This window comes from Myotis yumanensis, unplaced genomic scaffold (assembly GCF_028538775.1).
Source record: "Myotis yumanensis isolate MYYU_CA2020_CCGP unplaced genomic scaffold, mMyoYum1.0.hap1 SCAF_5, whole genome shotgun sequence".
NCBI classification, from domain to species: Eukaryota; Metazoa; Chordata; class Mammalia; order Chiroptera; family Vespertilionidae; genus Myotis; species Myotis yumanensis.
The window spans coordinates 76,395,407-76,415,309 of NW_027223756.1; the positions used below are offsets into that span (position 1 = coordinate 76,395,407).

General features: G+C 54.2%; 1 protein-coding gene and 1 non-coding gene across 3 annotated transcripts; one reads left to right on the plus strand and one right to left on the minus strand.

Annotated features, from left to right (window-relative positions):
* Positions 1-465: 465 nt before the first annotated feature.
* MED16 (mediator complex subunit 16) lies at positions 466-19,223 on the minus strand. 2 transcript variants are annotated; one of them, XM_070415621.1, is made up of 15 exons: positions 19,145-19,223; positions 15,218-15,389; positions 14,074-14,181; positions 13,575-13,744; positions 11,267-11,698; positions 10,488-10,593; positions 8,170-8,325; positions 7,218-7,429; positions 6,465-6,671; positions 4,987-5,197; positions 4,366-4,499; positions 4,090-4,282; positions 3,483-3,699; positions 1,495-1,578; positions 466-889 (listed from the first exon to the last, which is right to left on the minus strand). In XM_070415621.1, exons 2-15 carry the CDS (start codon positions 15,348-15,350, stop codon positions 763-765), a joined length of 2,490 nt encoding a protein of 829 aa, XP_070271722.1. In that variant the 5' UTR covers positions 15,351-15,389; positions 19,145-19,223; the 3' UTR covers positions 466-762. The 2 variants fall into 2 exon arrangements, with proteins under 2 accessions (XP_070271722.1, XP_070271723.1); XM_070415622.1 differs by lacking the exon at positions 19,145-19,223 and adding an exon at positions 18,607-18,783.
* Positions 19,224-19,441: 218 nt separating this feature from the next.
* LOC139011831 (U6 spliceosomal RNA) lies at positions 19,442-19,546 on the plus strand. The gene has a single exon (XR_011471662.1). It is a non-coding gene; the product is annotated as a U6 spliceosomal RNA (small nuclear RNA).
* Positions 19,547-19,903: the final 357 nt, after the last annotated feature.

The following is a 19,903-nucleotide window of genomic DNA, read 5'->3' on the forward strand; positions in this document are numbered from 1 at the left end:
AGAGGGAGAGAGAAACACGAATCAGCTGTTTCCTGCATACCAGGGATTGAGCCTGCAACCTGGGAATCGAACCTGCAACCTTTTGGTCCATGGGATGACACTCAACCAACTGAGCCACAACAGCCAGGGCTCACGTAGGACGTTTTAAAGGCCCAACATTCAAAATGCCCTGGACCCTCTGAACTATGACCAGGGTCATCTGGGATTTGGGGAGCCCGGGGGTCTGGAGGTTCGGGGAAGTTGGCACCTGAGCCACAAGACGTGGGCAGACCTAGGTCTGTCTCAGCACACGGCATGGATAGAGCCAGGTGTGAAAGGCCCCACTTCCTGGGATGCACCATTAGGCTCCAAGAGAGAGAAAGTGGAGCCCCTGGGCACCAACCTGAGGCTTCAGGTCATGTCTTCACCTGCCCCACCCGCCTCATCAGGCTTGGCTGATGAGGCTCCAAAAGCCACACTTGAGAATGACTATTTAAAAAAAATTTATTGATTTTTAGAGGGAGGGAAACATCGACTGTTATCCCACTTACGCGTTCCTTGGCTAATTCGTGTATGTGCCCTGACTAGGGACTCAACCCCCGACCTTGGTGTGTGGGGACCACGCTCTAACCAGCTGAGCTACCTGGCCAGGGCCACGGATGACCATTTTTTAATGCACGAATAAAGGTCCTGCGTGTGTGGAATGCTGTCACTGGCGAAGGGACAGAATCACCTTCCTATAAAATCCATCAGGAATCTATTTACAGGGCTTGGGGGCCCCAGTCAAGGGCAGCTGAGGGGCATCCGCCGCCAGAGCCCCCCACACAGGCAGTTCTTGATCCAGCGCTGTTCCCATTGTTTGACGGCTGTTGTCTTGTTGGGCGACTTGAGCATGGTCACACAGCCACACCTGCAGACAGACGTGGGTGGTAGCACGTGCTGGCAGGGCCCTCTCTCACCTGCCACGGGGCCCTTTCACATGCTGTTCCCCCACCAGGAATACTATTCCATGCACTACCCTCCACACTGAGCTAAGTCTTCCACATCCTTCCGTCCAAGTTCAGGCATTGCCCCTTCACCTCCCTGAGTGAACGAGGCCAGGGTAGGGATTCCAGTCCTGGCTTAGACACCACCTAGTGGTGTGATCTGGGAGTCAGAACCTGCGTCTGGGATCAGGTGGCAGCAATCAGGGCCACGTTTGCAAAGGGCCAGCGCAGGGCCCAGGCCTCTCACTGCTGTGGCTGCACCTTCATTCCTGCACTTGAGTTACTAGGAGCTCTGCAAGGGCTGTGTGGTCGGTCACTTGACCACCATCGTGCCCAGGACAGGAAGCCCAGGACCTCCCGAGGCAGTTCGTCCGTTACAGAAACCGCCTGGTGTGCCCTCTGGACAGCCCCACACGTGGGGAAAGTGAAGTTCACAGAATGGAAACCTCTCACCCTGTGGTCACTTGGTGGCAGAGTGGGGGCAGTGTTTGCCACAGGACTGACAAAGGGTCCATAGTGGGTGGCTCACCTCGTACAGGCCTTGCACTCCTCTGTGGGGTGGGCTCCCAGGTGCAGCCGCCGCAGGTGGTCAATCTTGGGCTGGCCCGTTGCCCTGGCAGATGAGAGAGGAGAGCAAAGGGGATCAGGCCTCCAATCCCACAACACACAGAGAGATGCAGGCACATGTGCACACATGCGAACACAGATGCATGCACACACGACACACCCACTGTGCCAAAACACAAGGGAGTGTGTGTGTGTAGATGTGCATCTACACTCCCTCTACACACAGACACCCTGTAGGGATGGTGCTGGATGACACCAGAGAACCTGGCAGTAGGAGCTTCTGCAGGAGTGGACCTGGTGGCTGGGGCAGGACAGTTGGTTATATTCGTTTAAAGCATGTTTGGAAGTTTCCAGAACAAAGGGTTTAAAACCTCCCTGCAACCAGCACACTCATTCACAGAGTCTTTTCTGAACCGCCAAAAAGAGGGAAGCCTGGGATTCATCAGGGCGCGTCCTACCATGACCCAGGAAAGGAAATGCAGGGAGGTCCCAGATCTGGGACCCCAGGGTGTGAATGGTATTTCTTTTATTCACCTGTTTTATTTTTTTTTACCTTCACCCAAGGATATATTTATTGATTTTTTTTAGAGATGAAGGGAGAGAGAGAAAGAGAAACATCAAGTGGTTGCCTCCAACCAGGGATTGAGCACACAACCTAGGTTATATGCCCTGACCGAGAATTGAAGCCGCAACCTTTCGGAGTACAGGACGGCACTCCAGCCAACTGAGCCTCCCAGCCAGGGCTTACTCATGTTTTCTGAAACTTCCAAAGTAACAGCATACTTGGGGAGGTCATGTGTGTTTCTCCATCCAATGAGCACTGAGCAGGGGTGGGAGCCTGATGGGTCCCGGTGCAGATGGTGGCCCAGGGTTAAAGGGTTCCTGGTTGTAACCCTGGCTCAGTGATTGCACCTTTTATTTATTTTCATATTTTGTTTAATTGATTTTTATAGAGAGGGTAGGAGAGGGAGTAACATTGCTTGGCTGCCTCCTGCACGCCCCCTACCAAGGATTGAACCAGCAACCTTTTGGTGCATGGGACGATGCCTAACCAACCGAGCCACACCAGCCAGGGCGTGATTGAACCTTTTTGAGCTGTTGACTCCTCTGTAAGATGGGGACAACCCACCCCCGCCGCCCCCCCAAGTACTGTGGGCAGTAAAGGATTAACTTAGCAGGCTTGGGCGATCCAGACCCCTTTCCCAAAGACAGGCCTGGTCCTTGACCGCATGAGTTCTCCTCAGCCCGGTGAAGGTCCTGCCTGACTTAGTGTCTATCGGGGCCGGGGACCAGGCCAGATGTGCTTTATGGTGGGGGGCTCAGGCCATGTATCAGCCTGACCTCTGCAGAGGCTGGAGCCCAAGTAACCACGGCCAGCCATGTGGGCATTGCATGCAACAGGTGACAGACCAGGGGGAGGACTCATGGGCACCCGAGTGCACAAATCAGTGAAGACTGAGGGGATGGCCCAGCCAGTTTGGCTCAGTGGATAGAGGGTCGGCCTGCAGACTGAAGGGTCCTGGGTTCAATTCCGGTCAAGGGCACATGCCAAGGTTGCGGACTCAATCCCCAGTAGGGGGTGTGCAGGAGGCAGCTGATCAATGGTTCTCTCTCATCATTGTTGTTTCTATCTCTCCTTCTCTCTTCTTTCCTCTCTGAAATCAATAAAATTAAAAAAAATTTAAAGATAAAAAAAAGACTGAGGTGATGGTGGAGGGAAGTAACGGATACTAGGAGGTGGGGGCGGGGGCGGGATTCACTACCTAAGCTAGGGACCTCTCCCAGGGACAGCATTTAGGTCAAGGTCAGAAGGAAGCAGCAGGCACAGCACAGCAGCCCTGAGGCAGAAGCGTGGAGTCAGGTAGGTTCAGTGTGGAGGGGGGTGATGGGGGGGGGTTGGAGGACCCTCCGGAAAGAATATGCAAAGGGCCCAAGGCAGAGGGCACCCACCTGATAAGGCCATCCAGCTGCAAGGTGGTGGCGCTGCCAGGGAGAATGGGAGCCTTGCCGAAATGCAGACGCAGGGGCTGCTTGGGCTGCAGGCGGCTGACCAGGCCATCACTGACGGGCAGCCAGTCCAAGCTGGGAATGAGCAGCTGGCTGGGCAGCAGGCAGCACTCATCAACGAGGGTCTCGTCTGGCTCACTTGTGGGGCCCTCATCACGGCCTGCGGAGAGGGACCATGGGGATGGAGGGACCAGCTTAGCGCTCAGGGCCCAGCTCTGACCTGACTTTCTGAGTTGTCCTGGAAGCTCCTCCCCTTCTCTGTAAAACGGGAACCAACCATTCATTCGAAAAACATTCAGTGAGCACTGGGTGCCTTCCTAGGAACAGAGCTGCCAGAACAACAGAAATGTAACCTGGTGACTCGAGACAAGCCACTAGGTGCCTAATAACAGCTAATGTTGAATGAGCACCCACCCCGTGCTTGGCCCTGTGCTGGGTGCTGGGTGAACAGTAGAGACCAACACAGAGCTGGTTCGATTTGTGGAAGTTTATATGCTGGTGGGGGGGACTCAGCTAGGGTTATGTGTTGGTGGGGGGCTGGGAATCTCACAGCAAATCCAGAGCTTGGTGAGCAGGCGGAAGAGCAGGGACATGCTGTCCTGAGTGTCAGAGGTGGCTGTGTATACGGGCAGGCAGCTGGGCTTCAGCAGGCCCCAGATGCGGATGACGACCATCAGCTCCCGCAGCATGCCGAGCGAGGTGCCGTCCCGCAGGAAGCTATGCCCAGGCCGCAGTGGGGCGCCCTGTAGGAAAAGGCTCTCAGGCTGTGCATTTAAATGTGTGCCACACCCTGTGACCTCCACGGGTCCGGGGGGAGGGGGCGCACCTGGTTGGGCAGGCTGGCCAGCAGGTAGAGCACGAAGTCGCCCACCCATTGCAGGAGCTGCTGCAGGGCCTGAAGGGTGTTCATGTCCAGGACAAACTCCTCTGTTTTGAGGTTGATCATGACCTTGTCGATATCTGGAAGGGGAGGGTGGTCAGGTGGCTGGGCCCCACCGTGCACAGGAACCAACCCTGCTTTGCACCGTGGCCTCTTATTACCCAGCAGCACCCAATGTGAGCTGGGCCTGACGGTCAACCCAACACTGAACAAGCAAGTGGACAAGATGACTGAGCTGAGGAGCTTGGAGGAAAGGGCTGGACCTAGAGCAACAGTGTCCACTGCCAGCTCTCAGGACAACCAGTGTCCCTCGGGCCAACCTGCACTGGCCCCTTGCAGCTCCTCCCCAGCATGACTCATCTTTGGTTCCCTTCTGGTTAACATCTGTCCCCAGCTCCAGGCCAACCCCGAGGGCCAAGGCCTCCCCTTCCTTCAGTTACCACCCCCATGCTTGGCACAGTCAGCTCCCAGTGGACAGTGTGCGGGTGGGATTTAGCACATTCCCACGCACAACTGTGCATGTGCAGCAGCTCTCAGGGTGGCCTGCTGGGTGAGGGCAGGACCCACCAACGTCTGTGATCTTGGCGCAGATCTCGGTCAGCCGGTCGCCGGGACTTTTGTCGGGGGTGTTGAGGATGTGTGGGCGCAGCAGGGACTTGAGCGTGGAGCTGATGGCGATGAGAAAGAGCTTGGCGTGGTAGTCGCACACGAGGGTCACGGTGCAGGGCGACAGCTTGCAGAGCGAAGCCTTCATGGCCAGGATCCGGGTGGAGAGGACCTGGGGGTGGACAGCGTGAGGAAGTCACTTTGCCACAGTGTGTAGCTGGGCTGGGCAAGCAGAGACAACCTGCCTCATGTCTCTGTGCCCCACCTCCTTATGGAGAATCAGAAAAGAGAACCTACCTCACAGAATGGGGAGGGTGTCAACCTGGGAGTGGCCCTGCCCCCAGGGGACACTGGGCCTCCTCTGGGGACATCTGTAGTTGTCACACTGGGGGTGTTCCTGGCATTGAGTGGGTGGGGGCTGCTCAACACTCCACTGTGCCCAGGACGGTTCCTCTACCGCTGACCTGGCCCAGATGTCAGCGGTGCTGGGGGAGACCTGGTCTCACGGGATGGGTGAATGCGCGAAAGTATTAAAATGCTTTAGGCTACTGCCCATAAGCAGTGACTTTTTTTTTTAAAATCCAAAATGTGTTTATTGGGATGGTCTCCCACTCATCTTGATTTGAGGGGCTTTTAGTGCTGCTTCCTTCTGAAGGAGCAGCCTCTGTAAGCCTTGCTTTTCCTCCTGTTGGCTGACAGAGGACAATGGAGCAACCAACGTACAAAACTACCGTTTGTGCCTGGCTACAGACGGGGTGACTCTATAGCATCCTGGGCATTTTACACCCATGAAGTAGGAACGGGGGCTCTGCACCAGGCGCTCCTCTCGTGTTTCCTCTTCCCCTCTTCTGGAGAGGGAGGAGGAGGTCCTCAGCGAGAGGCAGACTGTCGTGGGGAGGTTGTCACCGCCGGGAAAGGCAGCAGTGGTTTTATTTCCACCGTGATCAGCGCTGACCCTCTGCTGCACCCTCACATCCACCCCAATAATCTCACTCATGTCCTCTCAGGCTGCTCTTATGAAGGGGACCTTTCCCACTTCACTGTCTTACTGGTCACTGCTGGCAGAGGAAAGCTACCGCCTTCTGAGACTGTTCTCTGCAGCCTCTCTGCTGAGCTCACAAGTTCAGGGCCCCTCGAGGTGCTTGTGCTTTCACAGGCACACACTCTTGTCTCCTGGTCACTGTTCCTTCTTCCTTTCTGATCTCTAAGGCTGTTTATTGTTCCTATCTCATGAGGAACCCCCACTCCGCATGCATACACACGCGTGCACTCCAAGCTGTTTGAGAAGAAAGCTCCCACTGGCAGCAGAGGCGGTGGCCCCAGGGGTTCACGTGTCACCTACAGGGCTCTGACTTCCTGCAGAATCTCTCCAGATGAAGGACTAGGTAAGAAGGGAGGGGGCATCCTCTGTCGGGTGATGGCACGTGGCCCCAGACTACCTGCTGAAGGGCAGCTTTCTGGCGCGTGTACTCCTCGTGCAGCCGCTCCACCAGGCTCTGCACCATGCTGGGCTGCACGTGCAGCAGGATGTCCCACCAGTCATAGCCGGTCACCATGCAGTACTCCAGCAGGAAAAGCAGGTGCCGCAGGGCCAGGTTCATATCCAGCGTGTGGCCCATGGAGGGCGAGATGCGCAGCATGCTCAGCTGTGGGAGAGGGAACGGCAGGTGAGGCCACAGAGGGAGCGCTCGGTGGCTGAGGATCCTCGCTCACCTAAGGCTCCGGGCACCATGTCCCTCCAAGGGCTGATGGTCCTGCTGCTGTGGGGGCAGTCGGAGCCTGGTGTGTGGAAGTGTTAATGGGCTGAGGGAGCTGTGCAGCGCTTCCCAAAAACAGCCCAAGAGGCCACCCTATACCCACAGGCACATTTGGAGTTACTGGAGCCTTCATTTAGGCTCCATGATGGACACAAACCCATGTGGGAGGGGGCATGGGGATCCCTCCAGACACAGACATAGTTCCCCAGGGAAGCTGAGCACCTCACGCAAGACAGGCCTGTAGACGGCAGATGGCCCCTAAATGCAGGTGCTGAGGAAATGAACCAGGAGTCAGGCAGACACCAAAACAAGTGGCAGGCGCCCGACATGACTAGACGGAGCCCATTTCCTCCAGGACGGCCAGGGGGAGGGGGAGGATGCTCCCCACCACACACACTGAGTGGGCAGCTTTGGAGCACCTGGGACAGCGCTTACCTTCCCATGGTTGTCAATGCCCACGAGGGCCAGGGAGGTCCAGGACAGCTGCATGGCCTTGAAGTGGACGGTGGGGCCCGTGGTCCGAGGGCGCTTGATAGCTGGCTCATCCATGGAGCGCGGAGCTGTGGAGCTGAAGAAGATGGCCATGGTCTGCAGTGACAGCCGGTGCACGATGTGGACGCTACCGTCATGGAAGGCCAGGGCCAGCCCTAGGGGCAGGGCACATGCAGGGTCAGGGGCAGGAAGGGCCTAGAACAGGCCCATAGGCAGCTGTGGGGCTGCCCAGTTCTGAACAATAGGAAGTGACTACTCTGGGGATGGGTGAACCCCAAGCCACAAAGGGCTCACCACCCATGTCTGGCTGGCTGCCCCCATGGCCATTACCCGCTCCTCCTTTGCTAACAGCCTATGAGAGTCAGTGGAGCAAGCACTACTAGCTCAGGCTGCATGTCCCCGGCCCCCTTGCAGCTGGCACTGTCTTAGCTGATGTGAGCAAGCGCACAACTCCCAGGGGGACAAAGTGGAGGGGACAAGGAACAGGAAGGGCCTCATAGCAGGAGCAGAGGTCAGTAAGGTCAGGGGCTCCTCAAGCCCAAAGCTTGTAATGAACGTGTAACAGGGCTGGGGCTGACCGTTAGCCATCCCAGTGCTTCCCGCCTGATTCGCTCACGGTCACAGGCTCCAGGGACTGAACCCAGGATCAGCGTCTCAGCGGCTACAAGGGAGTGCTGCTTATCTGCAAAGTTTGCCCCCAAGTTTCCAGCCTCTGCCTTATTGATTTCTAACTACCCTTTATCAGCTAAAGAAGCAGCTTTTCATCCAGCCTCATAGCCCTTTGAGCTCGTCTGATCCTGAAAGTGGGGCCACCTCCTCGCTGGGAACTGACTTGAAGCCCGAGGCAACTCTCCCAGCTTTAAGACCCAAGACCCGAGCTCCGAGACCACCATACCAAGGCCAGGGTAGAACTGCGTGTCGCTGGCCACCTTCAGGTCAGTGTTGGTGAGCGAGATGGGCAGCTTGGGTAGTGCCACGGCAGACACTCGATCCAAGTCGTTGGTGGCTGACAGGATCCGCCATTTGAGAATCATGGGCTGCTTGTCGCCAACTGAAAAGGGGGCAGGGACACAGGAGAGCAATGGAATGAAGACAAGACAAACACCACAATGGGGGGCCCTGACATTGGCCAAGTCCCCTTCTCTGATCTACGGCCTGTCCCCCACAGGGGCCCTACCCCAGCCCTGGCCACTCAGTACATCATGCCCCAGCCAGGCGGTTGGTGCAGGATGGGTATATGACCCAAGGTGGCCAACAGAACTCAATCCTGGGACTTCCTGGGGACGGGGAGGAGGCATCCTTCAGGAAGCTGTCAGCTGGTGGTAGTGGGTGCCCACTTGATGGACCCAACACACCGAGAAGGGGGACACCACCCTCCATATCCTGCTGCCACACAAACCCCCAAATTCCCCTCATAACTCAGCCAGCTAAGGTTTGGTTTTGTCCCTTATGACCTAAGAGATCCTAGGTAGGACCCGATCTCTCCCCATCAGATAAGATGCACTTCTTCCTGTACTCACACCCTCAGGGTGATGAGGAAGCCCCTGCCCCAACAAGAAGTGGACTGATTTCTGTGAATCTGGGCTTGGCCAGTGGGCGCTGGTGAACATGATATGAGTAAAGGATCAAACAGTGCTTGTACCCAGGACACTGAGGTGAGCAGACTGGGCCGGGGATGTGCGCCATGGGAGGATGGGCCCAGCTGGTGGTCAGCAGCCTGAGCCCGGAGGCTGATGGCAGGCACATGGAACCAAGCAGGTACAGCAGGTGACCCAGCCTAGAACAATATGGCCTGTGGTTTTTTGTTGCTATTTTAATTTTTTTTAATCCTCACCTGAAAATATTTTTTCCATTGATTTTTAGAGAGAGTGGAAGGGAGGGAGGGGGGGGGGGAGAAAGGGAAGAAAAAGAGATTGACATGAGAGAGATACATGGATTGGTTGCCTCCCACACACACCCCAACTGGGGCGGGGGATTGAACATGCAACCCAAGTAAGTGCCCTTGACCGGGAATCGAACCCACGACCCTTCAGTCCGTGGGCCAATACTATAAACACTGAGCCAAACCGGCCAGGGCTGGGCTGTGGTTTGTTACTGACTGTCAGAGGGCTCATCTCTGCCATCATCTATGTCCAGATTTGTGCACCAGGTGGCTCCTCACAGTTTATAAACTTGCTGTAAACCCAGTAAGGGACTCTTGGCAAATGCTGCTCCCTCAGGGGAAGATGAAGCCCAGAGAGGTTAGAGTAGGTTTCAGTATCTGGCATGGAAGACACTAGAGTGTCAAGGTAACAACCACAGCAGAGTTCCAGAGAGGGTTTGTGGGCTGGGAACAGTGCCCAGCATTTAAACCCTTCCTGCCCGCCCCCCCCCCCCCGCCCCCCACTGGTGCACATGGAGGCACTAATGCAGTCCTGCCCGCCCCCTGTGGGGCCAGCAGCCACATCTAAAAGCTCCCCGGGATGCTTGTCCAGGGACAGGGCAATGTGGCCCTCTTCAAGTTAATTACTCTGCAGCCACAATAGACAGCTTATGTAACCGCCTTGAGCAGCAAATGGAGCCTCAAGGGGCCTCTTGACACAGCTTCATTAGCGGCTTTTGTTTAGCAGCGCCCAGCCCCCAACATCCAACTACCCCAGAGTCCATTAGCACTAATCAGCAAAGAGCAGAGCTTTCTTTCTCCAGGAAAACATCTGCATCTGTGTCTCAGGGCAGGGTTTACCCCCCACAGCCCCACCATCAGGGGTTGAAAACCAGTAGCTTTTCCAGCTTCCCACTGACTTCAGGCCTGGCCAGGCCAGTGTGTTCCAGGGTCTGTACTGAGGAGGGGGTGCCCGTCTTGGGGCCATCCTGAGCCATGGGGTCTCCCCATGGGTGAAAGGATCGGGGAGAGGGAGGTGAGACTGTAGGCTTGTTCTTGTAAACTCAGTTAAGCCCTCCAGCCTCCGTTTCCTCACTCTAAACCAGGGTCTGTGCAAGATTCCATGGCTTTTAGGATTAAGTGCCTCGCTGCAGCCAATCCCCCCTTGCTGAGCTGGTTCAGCTCCTGGCTTTGTGCCCAGGACTTTGCTCTGCTCTTCCTCCACCCACCCTACGCGCCCTACAGGTTTCAGGGTGAGGTGGCTGGGCTGCCTGCGGGGTGACTACGAGTAAGGACTTCACCAGTTTCCCCAATTTAAAAGTCAAATGCCCAGCCCCACCGAGGGGACTCACCCACAGGAGAGATTTGCTGGAAGATGTTGTTCACGGGGAGCCCCTCCTTCCGCAGGGACCAGCACTCCACGATGCTGCTTGTCTGGCTGGAAGCGCACAAGAGCACCTGGAGGACAATGGGTGGCTGGAGGCGGCGGCACCTTGGGCTTTCACACCTTATGGGAGGCCCTCGCTCTAACCCAGGCTCAGGTGCTGCCTGCCTGATCTAGCTACGGCCCCTCCCTAGGCCTGTGTCTCCTCAGTTGCTCACACTGGCCCTGGCCTCACAGCCGCTGTGGACTCGGATCCAGGCCTACCTATCCCCACTCCGCTGGAACAGCACACATCACCCCATGGTGCCCTCCCTGCTATTTGGGGCCTGACTGCTGCAGTTATGACGGGAACTTAGTGACTTAGTGGGGCCAACTGAACAACAGCCTCACAGATATTCCTGTCCTGGTCTCAGGACCTGTGGACATGTCACCTCACATGATAAAAGGACTCTGAGTTAGGGACGATTCTGCATTCCCTGCGGAGCCCAGTGTCACACAGAGTCCACATGAGAGGCAGAAGGGTCAGAGATGGTCGAGGCTGTGCTGCTGACTGTGACAATGGAGGAAGGTGCCAAGAACCAGGGAGACAGCCTCTCCAGAGGCTGGAAAAGGTTTTCTTTGGAGCCTCTGGAAGGACCAGCCCTACCTACACCTGGGTTTGGCCCCGTGTGACCCATGCTGGACTCCCGATGCAGGACTGGAAATAAGAAACGTGTGGCACTGTAGCCACATCCCAGGTGGCCTCACCTGCTCAGACATGTCTCGGGCCAGGAATTTGAGGTGGGTGATGGCGGGGAACTTGTCCTTGCGGTTGAGGTCGGTGGTACAGCGCATGAAGAGCGAGGGCAGGATCTCGGTGTCGATGCGACACTTCTCGCTAACCACACTCACGCACACCTTGTAGAACTGCACGGGGGAGGCGCTGCTGCCATCCGCCGTGGCCACCACAATGTTGCCGCCGCCCGTGAAGGCAATGTCGGCCAGGGCAACACGGCCACGCAGCCGGCACAGGCTCTCCGTCGATGTCAGCACCTGCCCGCTGGGCTTCAGTAGGGACACAGTGACCAGGCCGCTGACTGTCACTGCGATCCAGCCCTCCATGGGCTTGCCCCCAAACAGAGTGAGCGACGGTGAGAACTTGACTCGGGAGAACTTCTCCCCGAAGCTGGAGGCACCTGACTGCAGGGGAGTGAGCGAGGGTTCTTAGTATTGGTTCCACCCCCACCTAGGGCATGAGGAAAGATGCCCCATTGAGCTGTTAGGGGTCTGCCTCTTGTGACCCGACAACCCTCTTCTGGGAGTCACACCCACAGAAACAGAGGAACAATGAGGTAGAAGCTACAAAAGCTTGGACTTGAATTCGAATCCTGCCTCGGCCACTTGAGCACTCTGTCATATGGGCCTCTCTGACCCTCAGTTTCCTCATCTGTACTTCAGAGGACCCTGCTGAGAGTCAAATGACTGAATCCATGAAGGACAGGAGTCAGCAACCTTCTCCCGTAAGGGGCCAGACACTCAGTGTTCTTAGGCTTGCAGGCCAGGTGGCCTCTGCTGGTGGACTACTTGCTCTTTCTGAGTTTGTAGAAGCAGCTGCCAATAAGACTGTTCACAGAAACAGGTGGGGCTGCATTTGGCCCGCCGGCTGAGTGCAGACCCTGCATTAAGAATTCAGGAGGTACCATAAAAGTACTGGCTGCTGCTGTTTTATTACTATTTTATGTCAAATTAGGTTTAAGTTACGATCTATGTGCAACAAAATTCACTCTTTTTTTAAGCATATGGTTCCATGGGTCTTGACAAACGTATTGTCATGGAAAACCACTAAAATCGTGACCAGAATCCACTCCCCTCATGGCCCTTAGCAGTCAGTCCCCATCCACTCTACCCTGGGTCCTGGTTGTGTCGTTAATTTTGCCTTTTCTAGAATTGTCCCTGAGTGGAACCAGTGTGCAGACTGTAGGCCTGGTTTCTTTCATTCAGCATGACACTTTTGAGCTTTGTCTGAGCTGTTTAATCACTGACGCAGCACTGAGCTGGAGGCTACACAGGGTTTCTCTAAGTGGTCTGAGAGCAGTGGTACACCCCTCTCCTGTGAGCTGGAACAGAATGCAGGTTCCTGGGCCCTTGACCTGTGCCAGGCCCCAGGCTGACTCCTCTCATGCATTCTCCTAATGAATCCTCACCATAACCCACCACCAACCCCATTTGATAATAAGCAAAGTGATGCATATAGGCATGAAGTCAGGATTTTAACTCAGGTTCCCTTTGATCTAGGAGGCTTCAGTCTTAACACATTGCAGACGATCACGAGAAAACTCACTTCATATTACACAGTGTTTTACAAAGTATCATACTTTAAAAAGATATTAGCTTGTAAAAACATGTAATAAATAACTTCAAAATGCAATGGGTATTTAAAGCGTGCCTTTAACAGTTATGTAAAACGTTTTTTATACTCGTTCAATAGAAACTTATCTGGCCACTGGGTAAAGCTAGCAATAAAACTACTGGTCTGCGATGGGTTAACTATGACACTGGGCTAAACCAGGGCATGGAGAGAGGAACTCTGGAATATTACCGAATCAAAGTGTGGACTGGGTTCTCAGGACAGTGTAATGGAAGACTCACTGAGGACAGTAGCCATCAGTTAAACAGGTGGCCCATTGAAAATACAAGTGCCAACTGACAGTTTGAGAAAAGGTATGAGCCAGGCCCCAGGTTCAAAAACCAGAAGATGCCCTAGCCGGTTTGTCTCAGTGGATAGAGCATCGGCCTGTGGGACTGAAGGGTCCCAGGTTCAATTCCAATCAAGGGCACATGCCCAGGTTGTGGGCTCAATCCCCAGTAGGGGGTGTGCAAGGAGGCAACTGATCAATGATTCTCTCCCATCATTGATGTTTCTCTCTCTCTCTCCTCTGTGAAATAAATAAAAATATATATTTTAAAAACAACAACAACAGAAGATGCTGGTGGTGGGAGAGGAGGAGCCAAGTTGACGGATGGATGGATAAAGTAAGTGGTCTCGTCCACCACGTTTACTCAGGAAGACACCCACCTTTTCTACATGCAGTGCCAACTTCACACCATTGTGCAGCCAAGACAGGGCCACGATGGGGTCCCCCTCCACCAGGCTTCCCATAGGGCTCTCCCAGCTGTTGGCCAGGTGGTCCGCCATGCTCCAGCACTTGATTTGTCCATTGGCATCAGCTGACAGGAGCCGGGAGCCTGTGTGGAGCAAACCTGCATCACAAATCCCCACCAAGGGCAAGGACTATTACCCACAGTACTTCATGGACCTGGGAGAAGCCGGCCCAGTGGAGGTGGAGCAGGGGAGTGGCACAAGGCATGATGCGGAAATGGCTCTGAACACAGGAACAGGAAAAGCGGTAGCCGCAAAGCCGTAAATCGAAGGTTCCAGTCCCAGCTCTGACTCTGGGAACAGGACCAAAGAAATACAGAACACATCTCCCTGGGATTCAGGGTCAAGTGTGAGCATCACCATAGTCTCCTTCAGCCACACAGGACCCTACCAACCTTACCAGCCCCGCCCTCACCTGACTGGTCCCACTCAAGGCAGGTGATGGCTTCACTGTGCTCGGAGCTGATGGAGTGCACGTCCCAGGGGTGCTCCGTGTCCAGAATGTGGATCAGGCGGGTCAGGTCTGCAAGAGACAGGACGGGGCACAGTCAGTTCAGTGACAATGACGTGGCTCTGAAGTCATGGAGGAACCCAGCAAAAGTCTCACCCGAAGGGAAGTCATGGAGATGTTGCTAACTATCTATACAGCCTGGGGACTAATGAGGAACAGGCTTGTGGCCCCTCGGGAAAAAGAGCAGGCCTGTGAGTTTGCCACCAGTGTGTCTACGACCACGTGTTTAGAGACCCAGAAAACAGAACAGGAAGAGAATGACCTCAAAATTCTAACAGTGTGCTTCTCCATGGAAGATAATAGGTGGTTCTCTTTATCCTAAATTTCTGTGCTTTTCTAAATTTCTCTAACAAGTGCTCATTACTCAAATGATGGAGAGAAGTCTGCGGTGGGCATGCACCTTACAGGCTTTCAAAAGTCACAAGTGACATGTGCCCTGGCCAGTGTGGCTCAGTTGTTGGGCATCATCCCATGCACCAAAAGGTTGCTGCTTCAATTCTCAATCAGGGCACATGCCCGGGTTGCGGGCTGAATCCTCAGTGGAGGGCATGCAGGAGGCAGCCGATCAATGCTTTGCTCTCACATCGGTGTTTCGCTCTTTCCCGCTCCCTTCCTCAAAATCAATAAAAACATTATGTTTTTTAAAAAGTGATATGTAAGGTATGGAAAGTGAGACATAAATCTCCAACAAGCCTGAGTAAAATGCCCACCGCTCCCTTCTGTCCTGCAGGGGTGACCCAGTGTCCGCCAGGCACCAGATGGAGGAGAGCACCATCACAGAGCCATCAGTTAAATAAAAGGCTCACTTAGGATTGCAGCCATCAGTTAAATGCATGTGCCCTTTGCACCCCTGAAAGGCTGGGGCCCTCACCACCCCCCAATTGTGAATGAGGAAGGACTGAAAGGGCCTGGACAGGTTGGAGGTGGCTACCAGGCAGGCTAGAGACATGGAGTCACCCATGCCAGGCACCATGGGAGCCAGGGGTATATAATGTGTGGGGAGGGGAGAAGAGGAAATGGGAGCTGGGCTGGAGGTGAAGGGGTGTACCCTGGTCATCATTCCGGAGGTCCGTGGTGAAAGCGATGAGGTTTCGGCAGGACCAGGCGCAGGCCAGGGGCACTGACGGACAGTGGGTGCTCTTGGGCCACTTCTCCCACTCGCAGACATAAGCCAGATCCATTGTGCCACCTGCCACAGGTCACACACTGAGAACAGTCACCTGAGGAAGAGAATGACCACCTGAAGGAGGAAGTGACAGGGAGGACTGGCTTGCCTTTGCCAAGTGCCTGCAGGGTGCTGAATGCCATGCTGGATGCTGGGTCACCATGAGAAATGAAAAGGACCCAGTCCCTGCCCTTGGGTCTTACATGTGTGTGTCAGGGTGGAAGGCTGCATTTTAAACAGAGGGCAAGGGAGACCTCACCGGGGAAAAGACATGTGAGCATACGTGCAAGGGAACGCACAGAGGCATGCAGATATCTGGGGAGGAGTACTGCAGGTGGAGGGAACAGCCAGTGCAAAGGCACAGAGGGTGGATGGAGCCTGGGGTGTTTAAGAAGGGGCCTGGTTATTGGAGTAAGGTGGGAGGCGACAGCAGGGTCCTGGCTTTCCCCCTGCATGGCACAGAAGTCCCAGAAAGGCAGTGATTTCTTTGTATTTCAGCAGGACCCCTCTGCTGTCTGGAGGATGCAGCTGGGGAATGGGGTGAGCTGACTGCACTGGTCTAGGTGAGCAGTGGAAACTGAGAAGAGGTCAGACCCTGGGTCTGTCCGTACGGAAGGGCACCGGTGGGGCTACCTCTGGCAGAGTTGGGGAGACAGGCTGGGGGAAGTGAGCAGTTTGTTTTTGGCGTGTTTTTGGTGTGGACTTATGGATTGTAAGAATAACAATAACGGTGAACTTCTCCTCAGTGCTCTCTATGTGACTGGCCTCGATTACGGGTTATTTCCTTTCACCATTACAAAAGCCCAGTGAAGAGAAACCAAGATGGCAGCATAGGTAAACACCGGAAATTGCTGCCTCCCAACACAAATTCAAAAATACAACTAAAAACAAAACGGACATCATCCAGAACTACAGGAAGGCTGGCTGAGTGGAAATTCTACAACTAGAAGAAAAGAGAAAAGCACACTGAGACTCAGAGGAGGTGCAGAAGTAAAGTGCAGAGGTACGGAGGCGCACGCGGAAAGGGCTGGCAACTGAGGACGTGGCTGTCTTTCTGAATCGGGAGGGAGTCACACGCTCCCGACTGCTCTGAACTCCAGTTCCGGGCGAGTCTCTGGGGACCCAGACTCATACGGGGAGAAACTGGCAGCGGGCAGAACTTGGAACTTGAGGGCGGCTTTCTCTCAAAGGTTCTTGCAGCAATTACCGGGACACTGAGACGCTCGGCCCCTTAGGGCAGGGCTGAGGATCAGCCATAGCTGCTTGCTCCGCCCTGTTGATCCCCTGAGACCCCGCCCCACCCAGGCTGCGGCAGAGGCTTTTGCATATGAATACCCTGGCCCTTCGCAATCTAAAAATATCTAACTAACTGCAGCTGGGTCAGAGACCCAGAACTTCCAAGGGAAGGCTCAAGGCCCCACAGCAGCTTGCATTGCTTCACAGCTGGGCCTCATCTGGGCACCTCCAAACCCCAAACAAGGAAGGGGAATCTGCATATCTCTTCGTAGCTCCTGCTGGGTAGCCTCAGACAGAGGCTAAATTAGCACCTCCTTAGAGATCCAAGAGCCAGTGTACCCAGTGGTCAGAGTGGGACCATCCAGATTACAACTCCTCAGATCCATAAGGGACACACTCAGGGGGCAGACTCTGAGCACCAAAGCCCCACTGAAGCAAGTCTTGCCCCAGAAGGGTGTCTTCAGCACAGAAGTTCTCCCACCGTAGACATAGCTGATTCTCACAGCCAATTGGCCTGGAGGTCAATTCCTCCCAGTGATACCTACAACAATCAAGGCTTAACTACAACAAGACTGTGCACAAAGCCCACAAAGGGGTGCACCAAGAGTGTCCACCTCAGGTCACTGGGGAGGCTGAGCCACTGGGCCCTGTAGGACACCTAGCACAGAAAACCACTCTATCAACACAGGGAAGCATAAAAAATGCGGAGACAAAGAAACAGGTCACAAATGACAGAAATGGAGGAAAGCAAACGACTGGATAGAGTTCAAAACCACGGTTATAAGGTTTTTCAAGAATTTTCTAGAAACCGCCGATAAATTTAGTGAGACCCTGGAGGATATGAAAAAAAGACCAACTAGAAATTAAGCATACACTGACTGAAATAAAGAATAATATACAGAGATCCAACAGCAGACAAGATGATCGCAAGAATCAAGTCAAAGATTTGAAATACAAAGAAGCAAAAAATACTCAATCAGAAAAGAAAAAAGAATCCAAAAATATGAAGATAGTGTAAGAAGCCTCTGGGATAACTTCAAGCGCACCAACATCCGAATTATAGGGGTCCCAGAAGAAGAGAGAGAGCAAAATATTGAAAACCTATTTGAAGAAATGACAGAAAACTTCCCCTACCTGGTGAAAGAAATAGACTTACAAGTCCAGGAAGCGCAGAGAACCCCAAACAAAAGGAATCCAAAGAGGACCACACCAAGACACATCATAATTAAAATGCCAAGAGCAAAAGACAAAGAGAGAATCTTAAAAGCAGCAATAGAAAAACAGTCAGTTACCTACAAGGGAGTACCCAAAAGACTGTCAGCTGATTTCTCAACAGAAACTTTGCAGGCCAGAAGAGAGTGGCAAGAAATATTCAAAGTGATGAATAGCAAGAACCTACAACCAAGATTACTTTATCCAGCAAAGCTATCATTCAGAATTGAAGGTCAGATAAAGAACTTCACAGATAAGAAAAAGCTAAAGGAGTTCATCACCACCAAACCAGTATTATATGAAATGCTGAAAGGTATTCTTTAAGAAGAGGAAGAAGAAAAAGGTAAAGATAAAAATTATGAACTACAAATACACATCTATCAACAAGTGAATCTAAAAACCAAGTGAATAAAAAATCTGATGAACAGAGTAAACTGGTGATTGTAATAGAATCAGGGGCATAGAAAGGGAATGGACTGACTATTCTTGGGGGGAAAGGGGTGTGGGGGTGCAGGAAGAGACTGGACAAAAATCGTGCACCTATGGATGAAGACAGTGGGGGGGGGGGCAGAGGGTGGGGTGGGAACTGGGTGGAGGAGAGCTATGGGGGGGAAAAAAGAGGAACAACTGTAATAATCTGAACAATAAAGATTTAATTAAAAAAAAAAAAAAGCCCAGTGAAGTTAGTATGATAAACGCTTTTTTCAATCACAGCCTCCATGTCCGAATTCTTCAGGCTCCGCCCCCAAAGCCCTTTCCCTTCCCCTTCAATCTGGCTTCCCAGACCCCGCACCCAATCTGCCTCTAGAACCTCCAGGCCCAACCTGAACTCCTAGGCTTCGCCGCAGGGACTCCCCGACAAATCTTAGGTCCGCTCCCGAAGCCCTGCAGCCCCACCCTAACACCCTAGGCTTTCCAGACCTCGTCTCCACTTCGGGGCCCTCCAGGTTCCGCCGCCAACTCTCCCCTACAACTCCAGGCCCAACCAGGGGCCACATGCAACCGCTAGGTCCCGCCCCCAAGCCTCCCCCCCAACCTTTAAACTCCGCTCCTAATTCTTCCAGGACCCTCCCCGGAGAGAAACAATCCCTAGGTCCCGCTGCGATTCCCCCGCCCGCGCCCGGCTGAGGACCCCGCTTCTGCAACTACCCCAGACCACGCCCAGGCCGCATACCCAGCACCCTTTGCTTCTCCGACCCGCCCTCTGACCCCGCAGGCCCCGCCCCAGGCCCGCGAGGCCCCGCCTCCTCCGGGACGCGCTCCCGGGGGTTGCCCGGAGGCCGGCCGGCCCCTCTGGACCCCCGTGTCTCTTGGTCACCGGGCCAGTCAGGGCGCCGCGGCCGCAGCCCGCACTCGTCCTACCTCCCCGGCTCCGGTGCCGCCATCTTCCCTGGGACCAACGAGTCGCCTGCGCAGCGCGGCCGCCTCCCAGAGGTTTCTGGGACGGCTGCGGCGCTGGCTCCGCCCACTTCCGGGCTTGTTTGTCTGAGGCTTTATAGACTCCCAGCAGCTACCTGAGCTTTGTGAGGATAACGAACAGTTTCAACTCCAGTGAGAGATCCCGTTATGTGCTGCACATAATATCGTATCAAGATGGGTTGCCCTCAGTGGGAAGTATTTATATGCCCTGTAAATGGCCCTAGGTTCGGCCCCAGCTAATGCTGGCTTCGGCAGTACTGCACTGAAATTGGGACGATACAGAAAAGATGAGCATGGCCCTTGCACAAGAATGCCACACAGACTCGTGAAGCGTTCAGTATTTTGCTTTTCTAATATTCGTGGGTGGGGAAACTGAGGCTGGATAAGAAAGTGCCTTACTCAATCGAGGGCCTTCCCAACCTCAGGCCCCATCTCTAACTCCTTCCAAAGCTGGTTAGTTCCATTCTGTGTTTGCTTTACTTTTTAAAAAAATATATATTTCTTCATTGATTTCAGAGAGGAAGGAACAGGGAGAGAGAGAGAGAAACATCAATGATGAGAGAGAATCATTCATTGATCGGCTGCCTCCTGCACGCCCCCCACTGGGGATCGAGCCTGTAACCCAGGCATGTGCCCTTGGCTGGAATCGAACCCGGGACCCTTCAGTCTGCAGGCCGATGCTCTATCCACTAAGCGAAACCG

Excerpts from the sequence above, each read along its gene's own strand:
- MED16 (XM_070415621.1), bottom strand. The coding sequence starts at position 15,350 with ATGGATCTGGCTTATGTCTGCGAGTGGGAGAAGTGGCCCAAGAGCACC. Across the intron at positions 11,699-13,574 it reads TGGCACTGCATGTAGAAAAG|TCAGGTGCCTCCAGCTTCGG; the intron begins GTGGGTGTCTTC and ends ACTCCCCTGCAG. Across the intron at positions 4,500-4,986 it reads CGCCAAGATCACAGACGTTG|ATATCGACAAGGTCATGATC; the intron begins GTGGGTCCTGCC and ends CTCCCCTTCCAG.